Source organism: Pezoporus flaviventris, unplaced genomic scaffold (genome assembly GCF_033815535.1).
Source record: "Pezoporus flaviventris isolate CSIRO_AGI_PZ_B2104156 unplaced genomic scaffold, CSIRO_AGI_Pfla_v1 ptg000001l, whole genome shotgun sequence".
Classification (NCBI taxonomy): domain Eukaryota; kingdom Metazoa; phylum Chordata; class Aves; order Psittaciformes; family Psittacidae; genus Pezoporus; species Pezoporus flaviventris.
The window spans coordinates 20,804,924-20,823,818 of NW_026892549.1; the positions used below are offsets into that span (position 1 = coordinate 20,804,924).

The 18,895-nt window shown below is 38.9% G+C and overlaps 1 protein-coding gene across 3 annotated transcripts; it reads left to right on the top strand.

Moving 5' to 3' along the window:
- The first annotated feature begins 1,163 nt into the window (after positions 1-1,163).
- On the top strand, positions 1,164-18,639 carry UBE2D1 (ubiquitin conjugating enzyme E2 D1). 3 transcript variants are annotated; one of them, XM_061447063.1, is made up of 8 exons: positions 1,258-1,301; positions 10,369-10,432; positions 10,525-10,556; positions 12,708-12,825; positions 13,292-13,369; positions 13,814-13,919; positions 16,113-16,206; positions 17,758-18,639. In XM_061447063.1, exons 4-8 carry the CDS (start codon positions 12,775-12,777, stop codon positions 17,801-17,803), a joined length of 375 nt encoding a protein of 124 aa, XP_061303047.1. In that variant the 5' UTR covers positions 1,258-1,301; positions 10,369-10,432; positions 10,525-10,556; positions 12,708-12,774; the 3' UTR covers positions 17,804-18,639. The 3 variants fall into 3 exon arrangements, with proteins under 3 accessions (XP_061303041.1, XP_061303047.1, XP_061303054.1); XM_061447057.1 differs by lacking the exon at positions 12,708-12,825 and having other exon boundaries at positions 1,164-1,301; XM_061447070.1 differs by lacking the exon at positions 1,258-1,301 and having other exon boundaries at positions 10,525-10,560.
- The last annotated feature ends 256 nt before the right edge of the window (positions 18,640-18,895 follow it).

The following is an 18,895-nucleotide window of genomic DNA, read 5'->3' on the forward strand; positions in this document are numbered from 1 at the left end:
TCCAACTGTTATCCCAGCACTTCCAAGCCCACCACTAAACTGTGTCACTAAGGGCCTTTTCTAAGTGATTTTTGAACATTTCAGGGATGGTGATTCCACCACTGCCCTGGGCAGGCTGTTCTAATGCCTGACTACCCTTTTGGTGAAGAAATTTCCCTTAAATTTCCTTATCCAGTATATTAAATTTTCTTATCCAGTGTAAACCTCCCGTGGCGCAGCTTGAGGCTGTTACTTCTTGTTCTGTCACTTGTTACTTGGGAAAAGAGATCAACCATCTCCTCTTTCCATTTTCCTTTCAGGTAGCCATAGAGAGTGATAAGGCCCCCCCTGAGCCTTCTCCAGATTAAACCATCCAAGTTCCCTCAGCCGCTCCTCTATAAGACTTGTTCTCCAGACCCTTCATCAGCTTTGTTGCTCTTCTCTGGACCCGCTCCAGCACCTCAGTGTTTCTCTTGTAGTGAGGGGTGCAGAACTGAACACAGCATTCAAGGTGTGGCCTCACCAGTGCTGAGTACAGGGGCAACATGCGTGAGCCCTCGCCTGCATAGCTGTGGAGAGATGAGCTAGAGCAATAGCTGCCTTAAACTTCACAAACTCTCTTATCAATATGAGAATGTCTAGTGTTTACTTAAAAAAAAAAAGTATCAAGACTCCTATACCTGATTAAGGACTTGCTAGCGTGGGACCTACTCAACAGCCTTTACAAACAGCTTGCCTCTCTTGTTTTGTACAGCATCGTGAATGTGATATCTGGCTTTTACCGGTGCAGGATTGCAGGTGCTGTTAACTCTGACGCTCCATGTGTGGAGTTTCCTCTTCACATCTCAGCGTGACTGCAAAGGACGTGACCTTCAAACACCTTCTGTTCTTTGAACACAAGCAGCCTAATAATACTTCAGTTTGCTTGGGGAGGAGAGGACAAGATCAAAACAAACCCCCCTTACAAAACGCACTAAACTTTAAGTGCCGTTACAAAGAAAAGGAAATATTTAAGCTGTACAGCAGCTGCTCCTCCGCGCCCTGGGTGTGGTGCGCCCCGCCAGGGGGCAGCAGCGCCGCCGCGCTCCCCAAGGACTGCACTTCCCGGCGCGCCCCGCAAGCGGCCCTGGCCTGCGCATGCGCAGGGGGGACACAAAGGGCCCTGCGAGTACGGGCTCCACCCCGCGGCCCCCCTTCCCCCCCACGTCCGCGGCGCACGCGGGTGCCCTTACCCAGCCGCTCCGCCCCTACTCTCGCCGGCCGCGCTCCTTGGTGCCGCCGTTGTGTCCCGCGCTCCTATGGCGCTGAAGCGAATACAGAAAGTGAGTGGGGCCGAGCCGTGGGACCGGAGTAGAGCGGGGCGGAGAGGCGAGGGGAGGGCTGTCGCCGCCCAGCTGCTGCCCGGGAGTGGCGGCGGGCCGGGGCCGCGGCCAGCGGGAGGCATCGCGGGTGCCGCTGCCCCGCGTTGTTTCCGCCTGGGGCCTGTCGTGCTTTCCGTCGCTCAGGTCGTGTCCCTGTTGCTGTCTCCTGGCTGCCGGCGCTGGTCCTTCGGGCCACTTCAGGGGGCGGAGGGGGTCAGCCCGGTGTGGGTCGCAGCTGTCCTGGACAGAGCGGTCGTGAGGTGGAGAAAGGATGGCTCTTGGGCTCCTGCGGTTTCGGGACTCTTCGCCTTCTTGAAGACCCACTACCCCGAGTCAGTGTTTTAAACAGTCCTTAATAAAACATCTGAGAGAATTCCCGAGGGTATGGCTGTGAAGTAGTGGGTGACAGGCCACGTTGTGTTAACGGGTTATCTTTAGTAGAGAGAGCTTCAAGTAAAATGTTTGTTGCCAGAATACTGCTCTCCCGTTATGCACAGCTTGGTTCGCTTTGCACGTAAGTTTTTTTTTTTCTCCACATTAAGAAGTGGAAAGAAGTACTGTCAGCCCAGTACTTGATATGACCTTTGAATGCATCCCGGTTGTGGAGATTTGGGGTAACATTTGCAAATGAATGGTCAGGTTTTAATTATGGAGTAAATTTCTAGATTCCTTTTGTTTGGTAAGACCCAACTGGTTGCTGTGCAGTACAGACAAAAAAAGGATTCTGAATGGTAAACATAGAAGCTGAGGTAATGTTAGTGCCTTGGCCGCGTCATAGAATATGTGGTATTTTGTTGCTGTTGGTGCACCGTGTTTAGTCGGTGTTTGTGCTATCCTGGTTCTGTGACTGTGCTGCAATTTCTCGTTGTGGATTCCCTTTTGCTATTTGAAAATGTTGGTATTGGAGAAACAGATTTTTTATTGTTTGGTAAGGTGAGCAGTCGAAGAAAAAATGTAAGTTATGGTAGTCTTCTGGTATTTTCGAGATGGAGTGGTAGTTTGTGATTTTCCAAATGAGGTCCTGCTAAAATAAGTTTTCTGCATTTTTCTCTCTTACCACATTCCCTGTGTAACTTTCTGCTTTAGAGACTTCCATATGTATTGACAACACATAATTTTGTTTAGTGTCACATTTAAAAACGTTGTGTTTGACAGATATGAGATTATGAGTAGACTCTTATTTATGAAAGAGTATCTTTCATTCTGCTAACTGTATTAGATTCTGTTTCTACACTTTGAAAATGAAGGAAATTATTACCAGGATGCTGATTTCATGGTAGTGTAAGATGTTCTGATTGCACAATAACTTCTGTGTGGAGCATGAAGAGATGTCAGGGAAGGACCTACCAGAGCTGAGATTAGTTTCAGAATTAGTTACTTCTTGCTTCTAGTTTGCTGCAGAAATGACGATGACTATTGCTGGGTTTTTGTTTTCTGTTTTTTGGGTTGTGTTGTTTTGTTGTTTACTTGTTTTTTGGTTTTTGTTTTGTTTGTTTTTTTGTTTGGATGGAATGTTTTGGTTTGGGGGTTTGTTTTGGGTTTTTTTGGTGGTTTTTCTTTTGTTTCAGGTTTGGTTTTGTTTGTTTGTTTGCTTTTAGGTTGTGCTTTTTTTTTTTTTCCAATACCTCTATCAGTATCCACTGCCTTTCCAGGGAAATAAAATATATTACGAGAGGGATTTGGTTAGCAGCTTGCTTGCCTCTGGAGCAGTAGAAGAGGAAATTGGCAAGGAAATAAGATAGTTTGTCTTTTCAAACTTCTCCCCTTTATTTTAACTTTCCTTTTAAAACCATCTTGATGTCACGGTAATATGTAGACCTTTTCTGAAAATTACAAAACTGAAAGTTTAATGCCAGATGAAATGTATTTGTATGATGGTGTGTTCATCCAATCTAACTTTCTGATGTTCCAGACCAGCTATAAAGGTTTGTAGCTATGGTGTATCTCAACAATAGTAAGGGGTAAGATCTGGAGTAGAGGAAATACTGTAGGGATTTCATAGTTTCATCAAGTGCCTGGAGGAACTCTTTGGAAAGTGCTGTCAGAAAACACAATAGTATTACTTGGGAGCATGTCAGTCTAGATGTACTGTCTGAAGGTAAGTGAACTTGGATGGTTTTAGGGTGGTTGAGATTTGTACTTCAGAATTGAAGGGGTTTTGGTGGCAAGCTTGAGTGTTTGTAATTATTTTGATAATTTGTGTGTTCGGAATGATAACACCTACAGAGGAAGCAAAGCCGTAATACACAGAAATGTTAGTAGCATATTCTGTCTTATAGTGGCTGGGACTCCAATTTCTAAATAATGGTGCCATTATGAGCTGTTTTGTTGCACCCTGTCTTCTGTTGATCAGCCTTGAGGGATTCCTCGGAAGACGACAGCATTGTGGGCTTCAAGACTGTACACTAGGAATGGAAAGATGTATTGTGCTTGGGAGCTTTCTTAAAAAGTGAGCAATGAGTAACCAATGAATAAGCAGATCACTGCATACAAAAGTACATTCAGCTTAGTGCTGGGCATGAAAGAGCAGTGAGGACGTGAAGAACTGTTGTGCAAGCATAGCCGTCAGTGCCACCTCCATGACAAATTCATCTCAAAGTCCCTCAGAAGGATGGGGAAGCCTTACTCATCTTATGTTGAGGGGTGTGTTATCTTACCAGTGCTTTGCTTTGGTGTTGCATGAAAGAGTGAGGCATAGTGTTCCTCAGCTGTCAAAAACTTTAGGCTGTGTTCTGTGTGTAATCTAGAATAGATGTTCCTTGGGGCAGGAGTTGCTTTTCTGTAGTCAGTGATGAACCAATGAAAGAAAACCACATGTTCTTGTGAGCATTGTAAATTCCAGATGTTGCAAATTATGATAGCAAAACAAATAGCATAGGTTTTGGTTGCCAAGGGATATTTTTTAAAAGCTTTATTGTTGCCACCTGTAGAAATTGAGACATCATGGCTTTTGTGAGGGTAGAAAATAACTCAGACTGCTAGGTTATGCCTGTTTGTGCGTGAGTCAATTCTGCCCATTCATCCTATGCAGGACCATTTTTCTGAGATTCCTGTAATGAATTCTTGGTTAATGTGTCTAGTTGCGCGTTTGTTGCCTTGTCAGTTCAGTATTACAGTTGAGATTTTTTTCATCATAAACCCTATACTTCTGTGTGCTCCTCTAGTGTTAATGTTGATACTCTGCTGGTTAATGGCTCGGGCTGTTTTGAAATACATATAAAACCAGTATGTACTTTTTTCCTAAGCATAAAATTTTTTTTTACTTAAGAGATTTTGAAACCAGTTAGAAGACTGGTTTAAAAATAGCTGTTGTTTTTTATCTCATTTGCACATAGTGCCCGATTGTTTTTCTCCTACGACTCAGTAAGAATAGAAGCATTCAAACATTTAGGTATGTCAGTGGACTATACGTCTGTTTGTTTCAGTATGTGTTTCATTTACATGTAGACTAACAGGACATACTGACTATAATATTGATGTTGAAAATAACTGCTGTTACTGTAAATTGACTCTAGTAAAGTTTTATCAATATTTATGGTTTAGGTTTTGACTTTAAACTGAGTCACATGCTGTCTTTAGATGGTAACAAGCATACTGAGGAAACTTTTCTTGGATCTGTAATGTAAGTGTTTTAATTTGTTTTTAAAATACCAGCTGTGATATCAGGAATATCCTTTTTTTTTCTTTTGCTTAAGAACAATGTATAAAATAGAATATATACTTTATTAGTGAGACTTACCTTTACATCAAGAAACGTTATGACAAATATTTTGTTTACATTTACCAGATTTATGAGGAACAGAGAATGCTTTAACTAGCCGAAGTCTAATCACTGGGCTTTTTTTGGCAGCTAGTTCCAAACAGCATTAATATAATAGCAGCAGTGTGTGCTTGGAATTGGTAGGAAATGAGTTTGTGGTTTACAGTGCAAGAAATGAAGAACATAGCTGGCAAATATAAAAACCTATATGTAAATAATGGTGTAGTAAAGGGTTCTGGTTGTGGGTTTGTGTTTCTTAGAGAATTAAAAAAGCTTTTAGTGATTCTGCCTGCAGTTCAATTGAGTCTTTTGATAGTCTGCAGTCTTTTTTTTGACTTTTTTAACGGGGGGGGGGGGGGGGGAGAAGGAGACATTTAAGAGCTGGTTGTTTTGGTTTGGTTTGTTTGTTTTTTGTTTTTTTTTACTCATCCTCATAGTCATCGAGTGCTATCCTGAGAATATTTTTTCTCCTTGTTATCCAAGTATCCTTTACAATCTTGTTCCAGTAGCTTTTTTGGAGAAAAGCCTGACTGCTAATGAAGCATATAAGTGTTAAATGTAAGGCCTTCCAGTCTTCACCATGAAATACATCCTGTATTTCAAATTATACATTGACAATGGGCACTAGTCTGCACATTCTGAAATATTTCCAGTATTTATAGCTTACTATAGCATGTATTTTGCATGTCAAACTTGATTTATTTTTTTTTTAATTTTTTGCCTCATGCTGCCCACAGAGCTATTCTACAGTGCATGTGGTGCAATGAAAGGTGATAATTTGAAGGCTTTGCTGTGATCATCTCCAGTAATCGTTGTTTAGCATTTGCAGCATTATGCTAATATTCCTTTATTAGCTACACTTAGTCACAGGTCTGGCTTACATTGTGCTCTGGTGCTGTTCTGTAGTTACAAATAGAAGTAGTTTGCTATAGCACCCATTCATTGCAACTAGTTGGAGACATAGAATTAAGACTATTTAGAATTAACATAGGCATAAAATTAACAGTATTCTAGTCTGTAATATTTCCTGTTTTTGAGAAGATTAGAAGATTTATTTCTGTCACTGTCCTCAGCTTAGCTGTTTTCCCTGTACAAGTTTATCCTGGCTGTATTGGGATAGTGTGGCGCATGTCTGAGCTCATGGTAGATGCTTTTATGCTGTGACATTTACCAGTGTTTGAAGTAACTGATACTTCTGTTTGCATCTTTTGCAGACAAAATTTTGGGTTTATGTACACTCTTGTAAAAATGCTGCGCTGGTGCGCTGGTGTACACTTGTCATTTCTAGCGCTGACTTTCTCTTTTGAAACTGAATCTGCAGTGCTTTGAGTTATAGATCCTGTTTGTTAGCCTGTGTACATCAAAAGTCTTGCACCAGCATTTTCTATACCCGTGACTAAAAATACTGATACAGACAAGCCTTTGAAGTAACCAGACCTGCATCGTGCAGCTACATGGTGATAATCCATAAAACACAGACAAAGCTGCTGGAAGCAATGAACTTACTGGGAAGTTTCCATGAGGTTTCAGCACATTGTGCTTTAAATAACCTTCAGCCCTTCTAACTTGACAAAGCAAAGTTTTGGGCTTCTTGCGCTGCTCTGTTCTTCTAGCTGCTTTGTATAGGTAATTCCTGTATTCAGCTTACAATTCTTTTATGAATATGTAAAGTCATGAAGCAGTTTTTCTACATCTACTTACTCTAGAGAATTATAGTAACTGTTCTGCAGTGTTCCATTCTGGCCACTGAAAAGTCAGGTGAACTCAGACATTGTCGCCTTGCACCAGTTCAAAATGATGTAGGAGAGCTTGAAACCCAAATCTTACAGTTCTCCAGATAATTTTGCTTTGAATATGAAGCTTCGGAGCATAAATAATAACATAAGTCTGGTTTCGTTCTTTGTTTTTCCACAGTTTGATCTGAGCTTCCGTAGGTAGAGGCTCAAACTGTTAACGCTGTCAGTTTCAATTTACAAAGTTTGATCATGTTACCAATAGTATTTTTAAACCACATTAGGTTCAGTACAATATTTCTTATGATTGGAAAACATGTCTTGAATTAGCTTTATTACTATTTTGAAGCTTGGCCACGCTTTGTTTCTTAGCTGCAGAAGCTCTTGGAATGTATTTGTTACTACTGGTATGGTCTAGGGTAATTGGTTGAAAAGAGCCTCTTCAATCTTCATCATTGTTGGGGAAATACTGATAACAGGAGTTGATAGTTCTGGGTCTCATCCAGGTATGATTAAAAATCAGGGGGTTTTCATCACAGACAAATTTCAGTGCCTTTAGCCTGCACAAGTTGAAAATGGATACCTGAGGAGACTTACCCAGTTCCTGCCAGTTCTGAAGTACATATGAAAGAAAACCAATTTATGTGGTTTTGGGGCATGTGAAGATCTCGATTTATGGACTTGTGACTCCAAAATTAAGTGCTTGCCTAGCAGTTCACACATGCTTTAAGGAATGTTTGTATATATTTTAGAGACTTTCTGAAGAGCTTAAGCTGAATATTTTTTTCCCATCATTGCCTTTAATTTAGTAGTCAGTGAACACTATAAAATGTGATTTTTAGGCTTTGATTTGGCCAACAGTCTTGTGTAGTTGGCTTTTTTTGTTTGTTTTGTTTTTAGTGTGTGTACAAGACTTAATCTTCTCTTGGGTTAGATTTTGAGTTGCAAATTAGAGAGTGGCTGTAAGGCTCTGCTGTTGGTGATGCTTGCTACAATGCTGATGACTCTTGGAAACTTGAGACTTGTTGACTGCCCTAGTGTACTGGCAATGATTTGGTTTAGCATAGATTGCTGGTTCTCTGTATCACTCCCTTAGTGAAATTTGAATCCTCTGATTAAAAATGGAACTGTGCTTTTAAAGGGTTTTGCTGTTACCTTTATTAGTCTAAGTCTAGTCTGCAATGTTGTTTCTGGACCAGCATACAATTTCACCAACAGAGTAAAGTTAAGGACAGACAAGTAATGCTAGTTGGCAACTGGAGCTACTTCAGTTTATGAAAGAACTGTCTCTTTTGTTTTAAATCACAAGGACTGTGAGGAGTGACTTCAGAGCAAGTGGTAACATTTCTACTCTATTTTGGCTGAAGATATGTTGAAGTGCCTTTCTTTGTATTCAGGGCCAAAAGTGAGCCTGTAAGCAATGTAAGAAGTAAGAGTTTAGGTGCCAGGTCCATGGTAAACTGGGTCCCTCAGGGTAGTGTGTGAGTTGAAATGTTTACTGGATGTCTTAAATGGATAAATGTATCACAGCAGCTGAGAAGTGCAGAATTTTAATCCTACAAATTGTATGTAAGGTCTGATTGCACTATCTACATGAATTCCACGCTTCAGCTAAACTTAGATTGAATTTAAACCTTGTAATTTTAAAAGTAGTTGACATGACTAATGATTTTTTTTTTTTTAATAGGAATGTTTCCACTGTTACTCCTTAAGCTAAATTCAAGGAAATATTTGCAGTCCTGCTTATGTCTGTTGTTGACTTGAATGTGTATGTTTTGAGTAATTACTTGAGTGACTTAGGAGCAGTGGTTTAGGACACATCTTTTAGCTTATTTCTATGGAAATATTTGCACAGAATCATAGAATCATAGAATAGTTAGGGTTGGAAAGGACCTTAAGATCATCTAGTTCCAACCCACCTGCCATGAGCAGGGACACCTTACGCTAAATCATATCACCCAAGGCCTCGTCCAACCTGGTCTTGAACACTGCCAGGGATGGAGCATTCACAACCTCCATGGGCAACCTATTCCAGTGCCTCACCACCCTTACAGTAAAGAATTTCCTTCTTATATCCAACCTGAACTTCCCCTGTTTAAGTTTTAACCCGTTACCCTTGTCCTGTCACTACAGTCTCTAATGAAGAGTCCCTCTCCAGCATCCCTATAGGCCCCCTTCAGATACTGGAAGGCTGCTATGAGGTCTCCACGCAGCCTTCTCTTCTCCAGCCTGAATAGCCCCAACTTTCTCAGCCTGTCCTCGTACAGGAGGTGCTCCAGTCCCCTGATCATCCTCTTGGCCCTCCTCTGGACTTGTTCCAACAGTTCCATGTCCTTTTTATGTTGAGGACACCAGAACTGCCCACAATACTCCAGGTGAGGTCTCACAAGAGCAGGGTAGAGAGGCAGGATCACCTCCTTTGACCTGCTGGTCACGCTCCTTTCGATGCAGTCCAGGATACGGTTGGCTTTCTGGGCTGTGAGAGCACACTGAAGCGAGCTCATGTTCATTTTCTCATCAACCAACACCCCCAAGTCCTTCTCCTCAGGGCTGCTTTGAATCTCTTCTCTGCCCAACCTGTAGCTGTCATTAAACTTATTGCAGTGTAGTTCCTATCAGCTCAGAATTGGGAAAAAGTTGTTTGTTGTTAGTATGGTAAAATTTCAGACATCAAAAGGAGTATATTGAATTAAAAAAGAAAAACCAACATTAATGGTTTGGTTTTTATTTCGTATAGCAATGAAAAATCAAGTGAAAAGCTGAGCTGGTTTTGTGTAATTAAATAAGAATTTTAAATTATTTGGGACTGTGTGGACTTATGTAAGGGAAATAAGTCAGTTGATCTGCAAAAGCTTCTCTGAATGCTTCAATTTCAACTTTCCTGGCAGCTTTTTAGTAGTTGGTTTGGGGGGATTTTTGGCGGGTGTGTGTTTTTTTTTGTTTGTTTTGGTTTTTTTTTTGGTGGGGGAAGAAACAGGGAAGGCCTGCAGGGAATTAAATAAGGTGTCGAGCCAATATTTTCCTTTATTTTCTAGTTTATTTAGGAACCTTTATGTTGTGTTCATATATCATCTCTAGGCAGACTGCAGGCATTTAATGATCTAGCTTAACTCGGCTAGTGTGCATAGATTAGGCCAATGCAGGAAACTTTTGTAAAACTAAAAGCAAAAGGAATAGTCAGATTAGCGCATAAATTTCTAAATTAGCAGTGAGTTTACAGACAAATTAAGAAACCCTTCATTGTCCTCATTCCTTCCACCCTCCCTTCCATGGCTACTTCAGTATAACCAGCCTATTAGGAATTTGGCTATAACTCTGAAGGTACTTTTAGACACTAATTTATACCACGATGTTTTCTTTAGCAGCAGATCTGTCTGGCAAAAACCCCTTTTGGTATCAATGGGCATTTCAAGTGTTGGTTTTTTTAAAAAGACCTATTTAATAAGATCTGTTTGTGTTCTTTCTTTTGACCTGGTGGTTTTGAGTGGTACATATTTATGTACATGTCTTTCAATTACTGGTGTGTTTCTTACAGGAACTAAGTGATCTGCAGCGAGATCCACCGGCCCACTGTTCTGCCGGACCTGTTGGAGATGACTGTAAGCTGTTAATAGGACTTTGTCACAGTTTACCTTTTTTTGGTTACTAAAGTTCAAAAAATCTCTAATTGCTGTATCTTTTTGACTTTCAGTGTTTCACTGGCAAGCAACAATTATGGGACCTGTAAGTATGTAATTCATGCCCCTTAGAAAGTAGACCTTGTTACCCTTTTTGTAATGGAAGAATTCATTTGGGTTTCTGTAAACATGGCAGTCAAATTCAGCTGTATTGTGTATAAGATTGAGGGCGGTATTGTTGTTCTTATTAGTCTGGTACTAATTTACTTCCGTAACTGTTAGAAAATCTGTCCTTTTCACGAAGTCAGGGGTGCTTAATCAGTCATCTGCAATGTTTGAATTGTTGATGTGTGCTCCAGAGTGGAAAGCTTGCTTTTCAAAGATGATCATTTCACTTCTGGAAGGTTCATCCATCTGGAAGGACGAAGAATGGGTATAATTCAATGTTAAAGTTAGTAACTGTAAACAAGAGTGGAGTTGCACATGGTGATTTGGCGGCTTTTAGGTAGAGCTTACGTGATTGCTGTGATGTGGCTATGGCAAAAAGATGGCTTTTGCGAACTGTAGATCAGCAGCTGCAGGTACTTTGGTTTCTGTGCAAGAAAAGCCTGCTTTTCTTGGGTTGAGAGAGATCTCTTAAATACTCCATTTATTGTTCTTGTCAAGGAAATGACGTAAGAAAGGGCAAAACTTAAGAACAAAGTTTAAAGGAAAACTGAGAAGAGTTTTAGCAAAAAAAAACAAAGCCCATGTAATTTGATGAAAGGAGTATTTAATAATATCATGGTAAGGAGTATATATTCATAGTGTTTCCTTTTGGACTTACTTGGTTTAGATGGTGAGCTGAATCACTGTGCGAGTTGAAATTTTGAGACAATGCTTAATCCATTAAAGATGCAGCATCACATGGTGGGCAAAAGTGAGATTGTCTGCTTGGAGACTGCATTTTCAGCGCGGCTGCTCTGAAGTAATGGAAGATCACTTACGAATTTGCTGGTCATATGCTGGAGTCTGTTGTCCAACTTGTCAATAGCTCAGCAGCAACTGAAGTGATTGTGGCACATTTTTCTGTAGGATACTAATGCTTTGAGCATTTTTCTTTAACAACTGTGTTCTTTCACATACAAAGTCATTTGACCCTTCCCCTTCTGTGCTGCTTAAAGATGAATGGCAAAAAAGCAAAGAAGGTAGGAGGTAACAAAAGTTTATGTGCTAACTGCCACCAATAATGTCTCTGTCCTGAATGACTCTTAACCTGAATAATGAAATACTAGCATATAAATCCCAACTTAAATTCAACTTTTTCTTCTAGCTTGCAATTCACTCTTCATATTCTGTAGTGGAAAATACTCTTTGCTTCAGGTTCTTCAAATTTCTGTAGCTGGGTTGGCAAGTGATGCTCATTCTTATCCTTTTCTCAGCCATATCTTCTGAGATAGAAGAAAAGAACATCTGCAGGATATTAATCCTTTATCTTGATAACAGAAGGGAATAGGGATGCACGTCCTGTATGTTCCCTGATGACCTGAGGTCTAAAGCTTACCCTCAAAATTCACTTCCTATATGCAGAAGTAGGGTAAACTCTTCTCCTGCCTAGGGGCATCATCAATTTCTTTTATATACACTACTTAATCATAAAACATGATGTAACTTAACTTTGCCTTCCCTCTTACACTGAACTTGTCTCAGCTTCAGTTTAACTTTGACAAATCCATGTAGAATGCATGCAAGGAGTCCTTTCAAACCTAATTGGCAGTACAGCAGCAATCTCTTCTGATGATAGCTCATGTTGACTTCTTAGTAATACTATATATAACCTGCCTTACATTGCAACACTGCATTTTGAGTGTGTAAGACAACATGTCTTAGTGCAACATTTGTGATCTTACCTTGTATTCATCTCTAAAGCAGTAATTTTCCCTTATTTCCAAGGTAAACCTTTTATTTAAAAAGGTCTGCATTTACTTCCATTAGAAACCCCTAAAACTTGATCTTTTGCAGCTTTGCTGAGATCGAGTTCCTATGTTGCTGTTTTAAATTTATCAAGTGATGAGAGAGGTTTTCTTCCTTTTATTTGAAACAACAGCACTGTTTTCTATAATTTAGCCACTGAGACTTTTCCCCTCACTCTTCTAGTTAATAAAAATGGAAGATTTCCTCAACAGATGACTGCAACAAAGTTATTTCTTTCTATTAACTGTGTGCAACCTGGACCTAAACCTGTGCACATGTTCTCTAACAAAATGCATGTTCACAGATTTGTACAGGTCACAAAGATGTTGTGTGTTTTAAAACTCCCTGATGTCATCATGATCAACTGAATTATGTTGGAAAATCCTACTCTTTGCATCTGCAAAGAGATACCACTTCTTAAGGTAAGTATATTTGTAGCTTAAGGATGGAGGAGGAGGAGGATCAGAACAGCTGTGATGTTGCATGGAGACAGGATCTGGAAGACCTGCTCTGGGTTTTGTATTACCCTTGGTGCTGTGGAGCTGATGGATCAGTCATTTTGAAGCTACACCAGTCCAACACTGCTCCTTCCCCTTCTCTTCCCAAGAAGGGCAACACTCTGTAGCCATGTTGTACTACTGCAGTAGTAGTCACAGCTGGTGCTACTGTAGCTGTGCAGGCCAATGGGAGGGTTCAATTCCCTCTGTGCCTTCCCAGTACACAGCCTATAGTGGGCTGTGGTCCATAGTGTAGGCTGTGTACTGGGGGAAAAAATCAGTTTTTCAGAGATAATCACAACTTTGGGAGGTTGTCTCTGTTCAGAAGATAAATTCTAAAATACCTGAAATATATTAATGTGTTTTGTTTGTTCTGTTTTTTCTTTCCCAGCCCGATAGCGCATATCAAGGGGGAGTATTTTTTCTCACAGTACACTTTCCAACAGACTATCCTTTTAAGCCACCAAAGGTAAGTCCTTACACTCAAAACTTACATAGTTTTGTGTTTTGGTTTTTGTGGATTTTGGTTTTTTTTTGTGGGTTTGGTGTTTTTTTTTCTTTTTTGTAGTTTTGGGTTTGGTTGGTTGGTTTTGGTTGGTGGTTTGGTGGTGTTTTTTTTTTTGTTTTGGTTGGGTTTTTTTGGGTTTGTTGGTTTGTCTTTTTTTTTTTTTTTTCCAAAGCTTTGTTTCTATCTCGTAGTTCTTTGAGGCTTAATTTTGGAAGTTAAAACCAGAAAGGCCAGCAACAGGATAAATGTTCATAGCAGATGAATGGATAAGACTGTACAGTAAAGTGTCTTGGCAGATCTGGAACTGAAGGGACTGCGTTAAGGATTCTAAACGTAATAAACATAATTTGATGTTACTTGTTTCTTGGTTTTGTTACTGTTTTTATTTTTCTTTTTTTACTCCAGATTGCTTTTACAACAAAAATATACCACCCAAACATAAACAGTAATGGGAGTATTTGTCTTGATATCCTGAGATCACAATGGTCACCAGCTCTGACTGTATCTAAAGGTAAACTCACAGATTTGCTAACGTGTTTATGAAATTATATAAACTGCTGTGGTACTTATTTGCATATTACTGTACTATCTAAGGGTGGCAGTGGGAACTCATTTATCCTGCACATAACAAAAGTGGCAAATTCCATTGGAATTCTTGTTATGATCCAAGATCTTGCATGGTTTATTTGGAGTATCACATTACATAAAATACCGGGTGCATGGCAAATAAATGTTCTAAAACAGATTGGGTAAGGTAGTAAATGTTCAGTTAGCTTGAAATGCAACTTCTGTTATAGCTGACTGTGCATGCAGAACTGAGGAGAAACAGGTGAGCAGGGCTTCAGAATCAAATTAATTTGGATGTAAGTGGAAAACCCTGATACTGATGTGTGGGATTAATTGATTGCTTATTGATAGCTCTTTGGGTTGCCTATGCATCCTTGTGTGGGCTAAGGTCTTAATTACACTTTATTTTAATATTAGATAAATTGTTCTGTTTTGCATTCCTCTGTAAGATGGATATTTTAAAATGTAGCTGCTTTCAAAGTCATCAGTAAAAGATGTATTAAGATATTCTAGTCCTGTAATTAAACTTTCTCAAATTGAACACTGCAGATTTTTGGAACATTGAATTTTCAGTAAAGTAGTTCTTTTGTTGTAGGCATTTTATGTCACTTCTAAAGCTCCCTAAAATCTGGGTGCTATCATTGTTCTTTCTCTCCCATCCTCAAAATGCTTAGGCTCACTCTTAGTCATATTACAGAAAGTTCTCATGTGACTGAAAAGGTTAAACAGTATGACATCTTGCCTAAGTGCTTGAGAGCTCTCTAAATCATGTCTCTTGTTTTAGAACAGTGTCATTGCATTTGGTGTACAAGCAAGGAAAATATTGTCCAATGAAAATTGCTCTGTGCAAGTGCAATTCCTATACCTCCTTGGAAAAGCAACTTCACACACAATGATGCTGCAGTGCAGTGATCTCAAGCAAAATAAAATCCAATTTAAATACTGTTTCCTGAAGTAATTGCTGAAGATCTGAATTACTCTTGCGTGCAGTTGGTAACAACTTTTCACAGAAACTGGTTGGTTTCTCACGCAGCAAAAATGGTATTATTTCTAGCTATTAAGAAGGTATTTAGCAAATGAAAGTGGGCCCTTGTATCATGTTTAGCAGTTGGCATTTACAACTGAAAAATGTTGAAGTTTTCAGATCTTCAGCACTTTTTTTGTGTCTTGTACAGCGTTTCTCAAGTTCCTCTATTTCTGGAGCAGTTTGGTCTTGTGTTCTGATTTGATGCACTTTTAATGTGCAAACACATTATGTATTTCATAAACTGGAAATTAGGGCAGTGGCTCATGGAAGTTTCTCCTTTATTGTTTCTGTTTTGCTGATTCAAAGCATTACAGCACATCGATAGCACCTCTAATTGGTGTGATCAAGTATTCTAACCCAATTTTCTATATTACTGGTGTATTTTGCACTAAATAAAATAAAATATGTCAGTATGAAGTGAGTGGACTTCCTACAGCTGAAAGTAAGTTTTAGTCCAGACTATCTGGTAACAAGAAAAAGCAAGGAAAAAAACTCCAGTTCTACAGCAGCTTCTTATGGTACCTTCAAATTCCCTTTCACAAAACATTTAGAATTGTTTAACTTTGGAATCTTGTATTAATTAATATGGAATTGTAAGTGAATTCCTGCATATAATCCTTATGAAATATTTTCCCAAAATGGAAACCACACATCAAATTCCATGAAATGTTCATATGAAGGAGAAAACTGTCAGCACAGAAGTGAAGGCTATTCACAAATAGGATTGCATTGCAGTGTAATGTAAACAGTATTTATTATCCTAAATAACTGTAGATGGAAGGGCTTATTTTAATTAACTGCATACACAGTTTCTATGTAACTGTGTAGGCTGCAGTTTGTTTAATATTCATGGTTTAAAACCTGAGAGAGAGACCATTACAAAAGGTGCAGCTCCCTGGATTGCAAGTTCTCTAGGATAGTGTCAGGTGGTGCTTACTTAGGACCTAGAAAAATTATGCTGAGCAGAACTGCTATGTGAAAGCTTACCACTTACATGCATTCTCTTTCCAATCTCCCTTTTACCAATCTCCTTCTGTGTACTGGGATATATTAAAGGATTATTGAAATGAAGCAAACTAACTTGTTTAATCTAGTGTCTCTTTTATTTAGTTCTATTGTCCATATGCTCCTTACTTTGTGATCCTAATCCAGATGATCCATTAGTACCAGATATTGCACAGATCTACAAGTCAGACAAGGAAAAGTGAGTATAACATATACGCAATTGTGTGTGTGGTACCTGCAGATGGTTATCTGCTATGCACCTTCTATTTTAGCTTTTAAAGATACTTTCTGATAGATTTCTATAGGATGAGATTTTTAAATCTTGGAAATACTGCTCAGTGGAATGGCAGGCAGAGAACCGTGGGCATACACAACTGTTGGGTAATCGCACTTGGTTGCGTAAAACCTTCACATTTATTTTTATATTCATTTCATGAAAAATAATTTCCCAAATATGAGTTATCTGTTGCTAGTGTGAGCCTCTGGTTGTAAAACCTGTGTCTTTAGTAAGATGTTAGATATGAACAATAAGTATGGTTTTGATGCTATTTTACAAACCTAGTGTAGGCCAGTACTCTGCTCTTCTTAGTGCTAAGAACTATTGTCATGTTGCAATTTGCAGCATCTTACATTGAAAAAGAACCTTAGATCTTGGAGGAAGTTTCTAATCTTGGGAAGGTAACATGGACAGCACATAAATGAAGTATTAAATGCTTCTGAACCAAACTTGATTTTGATTTGAGAAGTTTCAGCTCTAAAAGTACTATACTGCCTGGAACATCTCTTCTGGGGTCTTTGGCTTAGAGTGTGGAACCACCTGGATTTCCCAAAGTTCAATTTTTCAGGCTTGCTGACTTATTGTCACCTCTAAGGACTGTTTTGAAATGCTTATCTTACAGCTACACACAGGGCTGAACCTTCACAATATGGGATAACAGTCTTTAGAGATCACTACACCAGTGCTTTAGCATAGTTGTGTTTCTTTCCAAAGTACTACCTCTCTGGAGTGATTCCTTTGAGCACTTGAGCTTTAAATACTGGCATCTGTGGATAACTAAGCTAAGCAATACATTGATTTCTTCAGAGTTTGTTGCAGTTGTGAATGGCAGGAAGCTTGGGCCTTTCATTCCACGGTTTAGACTGCATGATTTCCAAAGGATTCCATGGATAAAATACTACATGTGAGACTTTTCCATTTTTGCTGCTTTCTCCTTGATGTAGCAGCTACCTGCTTATCCTGGGCTTACAGACTTTTCCAGAAAACTTTCCTTTCAATTTCTGAAATGCAGATGGCAGTTGAGAATGGAGAATAAAGTATGATTAAAACCAAAACAACCAAAAAAAAACCAAAACCCCAAACCCACTGTGCCTTCTCTCCCCACCATTTCCAAAACCAGTTCATTTATACTGAATTTTATGCAGCTAAAAAGTGTGAATTTTGTTAGACTGTTAATAGTTACGCATTTAGGACTAATTGACAACAAATACCTGTTAAGGTACAAATCAGATATGCATACATTTTAATATAAACTTGTGAGATTGGTTTTCAGTTTGAGTCCAAATAGCATTGATAGGTAACGTTAAACTGCGTGTACAGTGAGTATATGTTTCTTGGCTTTTAGACTATTTTATTATTGAGTCGATGCCAAGAGATGAAAAGTTTTAATGTGTTAAGTGACAACAACATGTGGCTGTTGCTGATGTATCACTAACAGCTTTTCACTGTAATGCCTTCTTTCTGCATATACAGATACAACAGACATGCAAGAGAATGGACTCAGAAATATGCAATGTAAACGTCTGAAGACTTTTTCATATACCAGAGTACTGTAAATTCTAGGATTTTTTCAAAATTAGAAGGAAATGGAGCACAGTTTACTGTTTCAACATATCATGATGCGCCTTGAATTTTTTTCAACCATCTAAGTGTGTTTCTGGAGCAAGGGAGAACCGACTTCCAAAAATAACTTTTTGACTGTGATCAGAATATTTATCCTCTTTGTATGCTTTGCAGAAGACATTTAATATGGTTTTTAAGAGTTGGGCATCTGCATCTTCAGACTACAAGTTCCATAGTGCAGTTGTAAAGCAACCAAATTATTTTTGCTGGAAAAAAAGTAGCTGGTTTTATGTGATGAATACTGTATGTGTGTCCTTAAAGTAAGCTGTCTGTTTCGTGTGTTCGAATTTCATTTTGTTAACTCACTTATGGTAATTTGTTATTTTTTTTATTGTATAGACTAAATATTTTATTTACCATGCAAGTTGTTTCATTTTAGACTTACTAGCTTGTGCACAGTATTGACAAGATACAACTGCTAGTAATGAAAATAATTGGAGTATCCCACCCCTTAGGATATTCTAAAGACTGACTGCAGATTTCTTAAAACCTAAAATTATCTTTGCACTGTAATTCTTTATATGCTGATTATGGAGAAACACTTGGTTTTGATTCTGTTGCATACTTGATTTTATTGCAATGTGAACTAATTGCACTGCTATGTAGAAAGATATGTAACCGTTTTGTTGCTATTCACAACCAATTTTTGACATGGGCAACATAACACTACCACAGACCTTTTACAAATCTAAATATAGCCTTTTCCATATAAATAAAATGCCTTTTCTACTATTTGTCTTGGCTATTTTTTTTAATCATACATATCTTTAAATTTCTTGTTCTAACACTAGAGAATCAAAATATCTGTGCATGTGTCCTGTAGACAACAGGGATGGGAAAGCCATGCATCTCAAAACTTAGAACTGTGTTGCAGTTAATTTTTATGCTAGCTTCTGCCTAATTTATTTAGCATGCTGTGCTCATTGTTTTATATAGGATTTAAACTAGTTTAATGGTGTGTTACAGATGGCAGAAATTGTGTTAAGTG

Bases quoted from the DNA above. Each gene is read 5' to 3' on its own strand.
- UBE2D1 (XM_061447057.1), top strand. From the start codon at position 1,278: ATGGCGCTGAAGCGAATACAGAAA. The intron at 10,557-13,291 runs GTAAGTATGTAA...TTTCTTTCCCAG, and splicing joins AAGCAACAATTATGGGACCT to CCCGATAGCGCATATCAAGG. The intron at 13,920-16,112 runs GTAAACTCACAG...TCTTTTATTTAG, and splicing joins AGCTCTGACTGTATCTAAAG to TTCTATTGTCCATATGCTCC.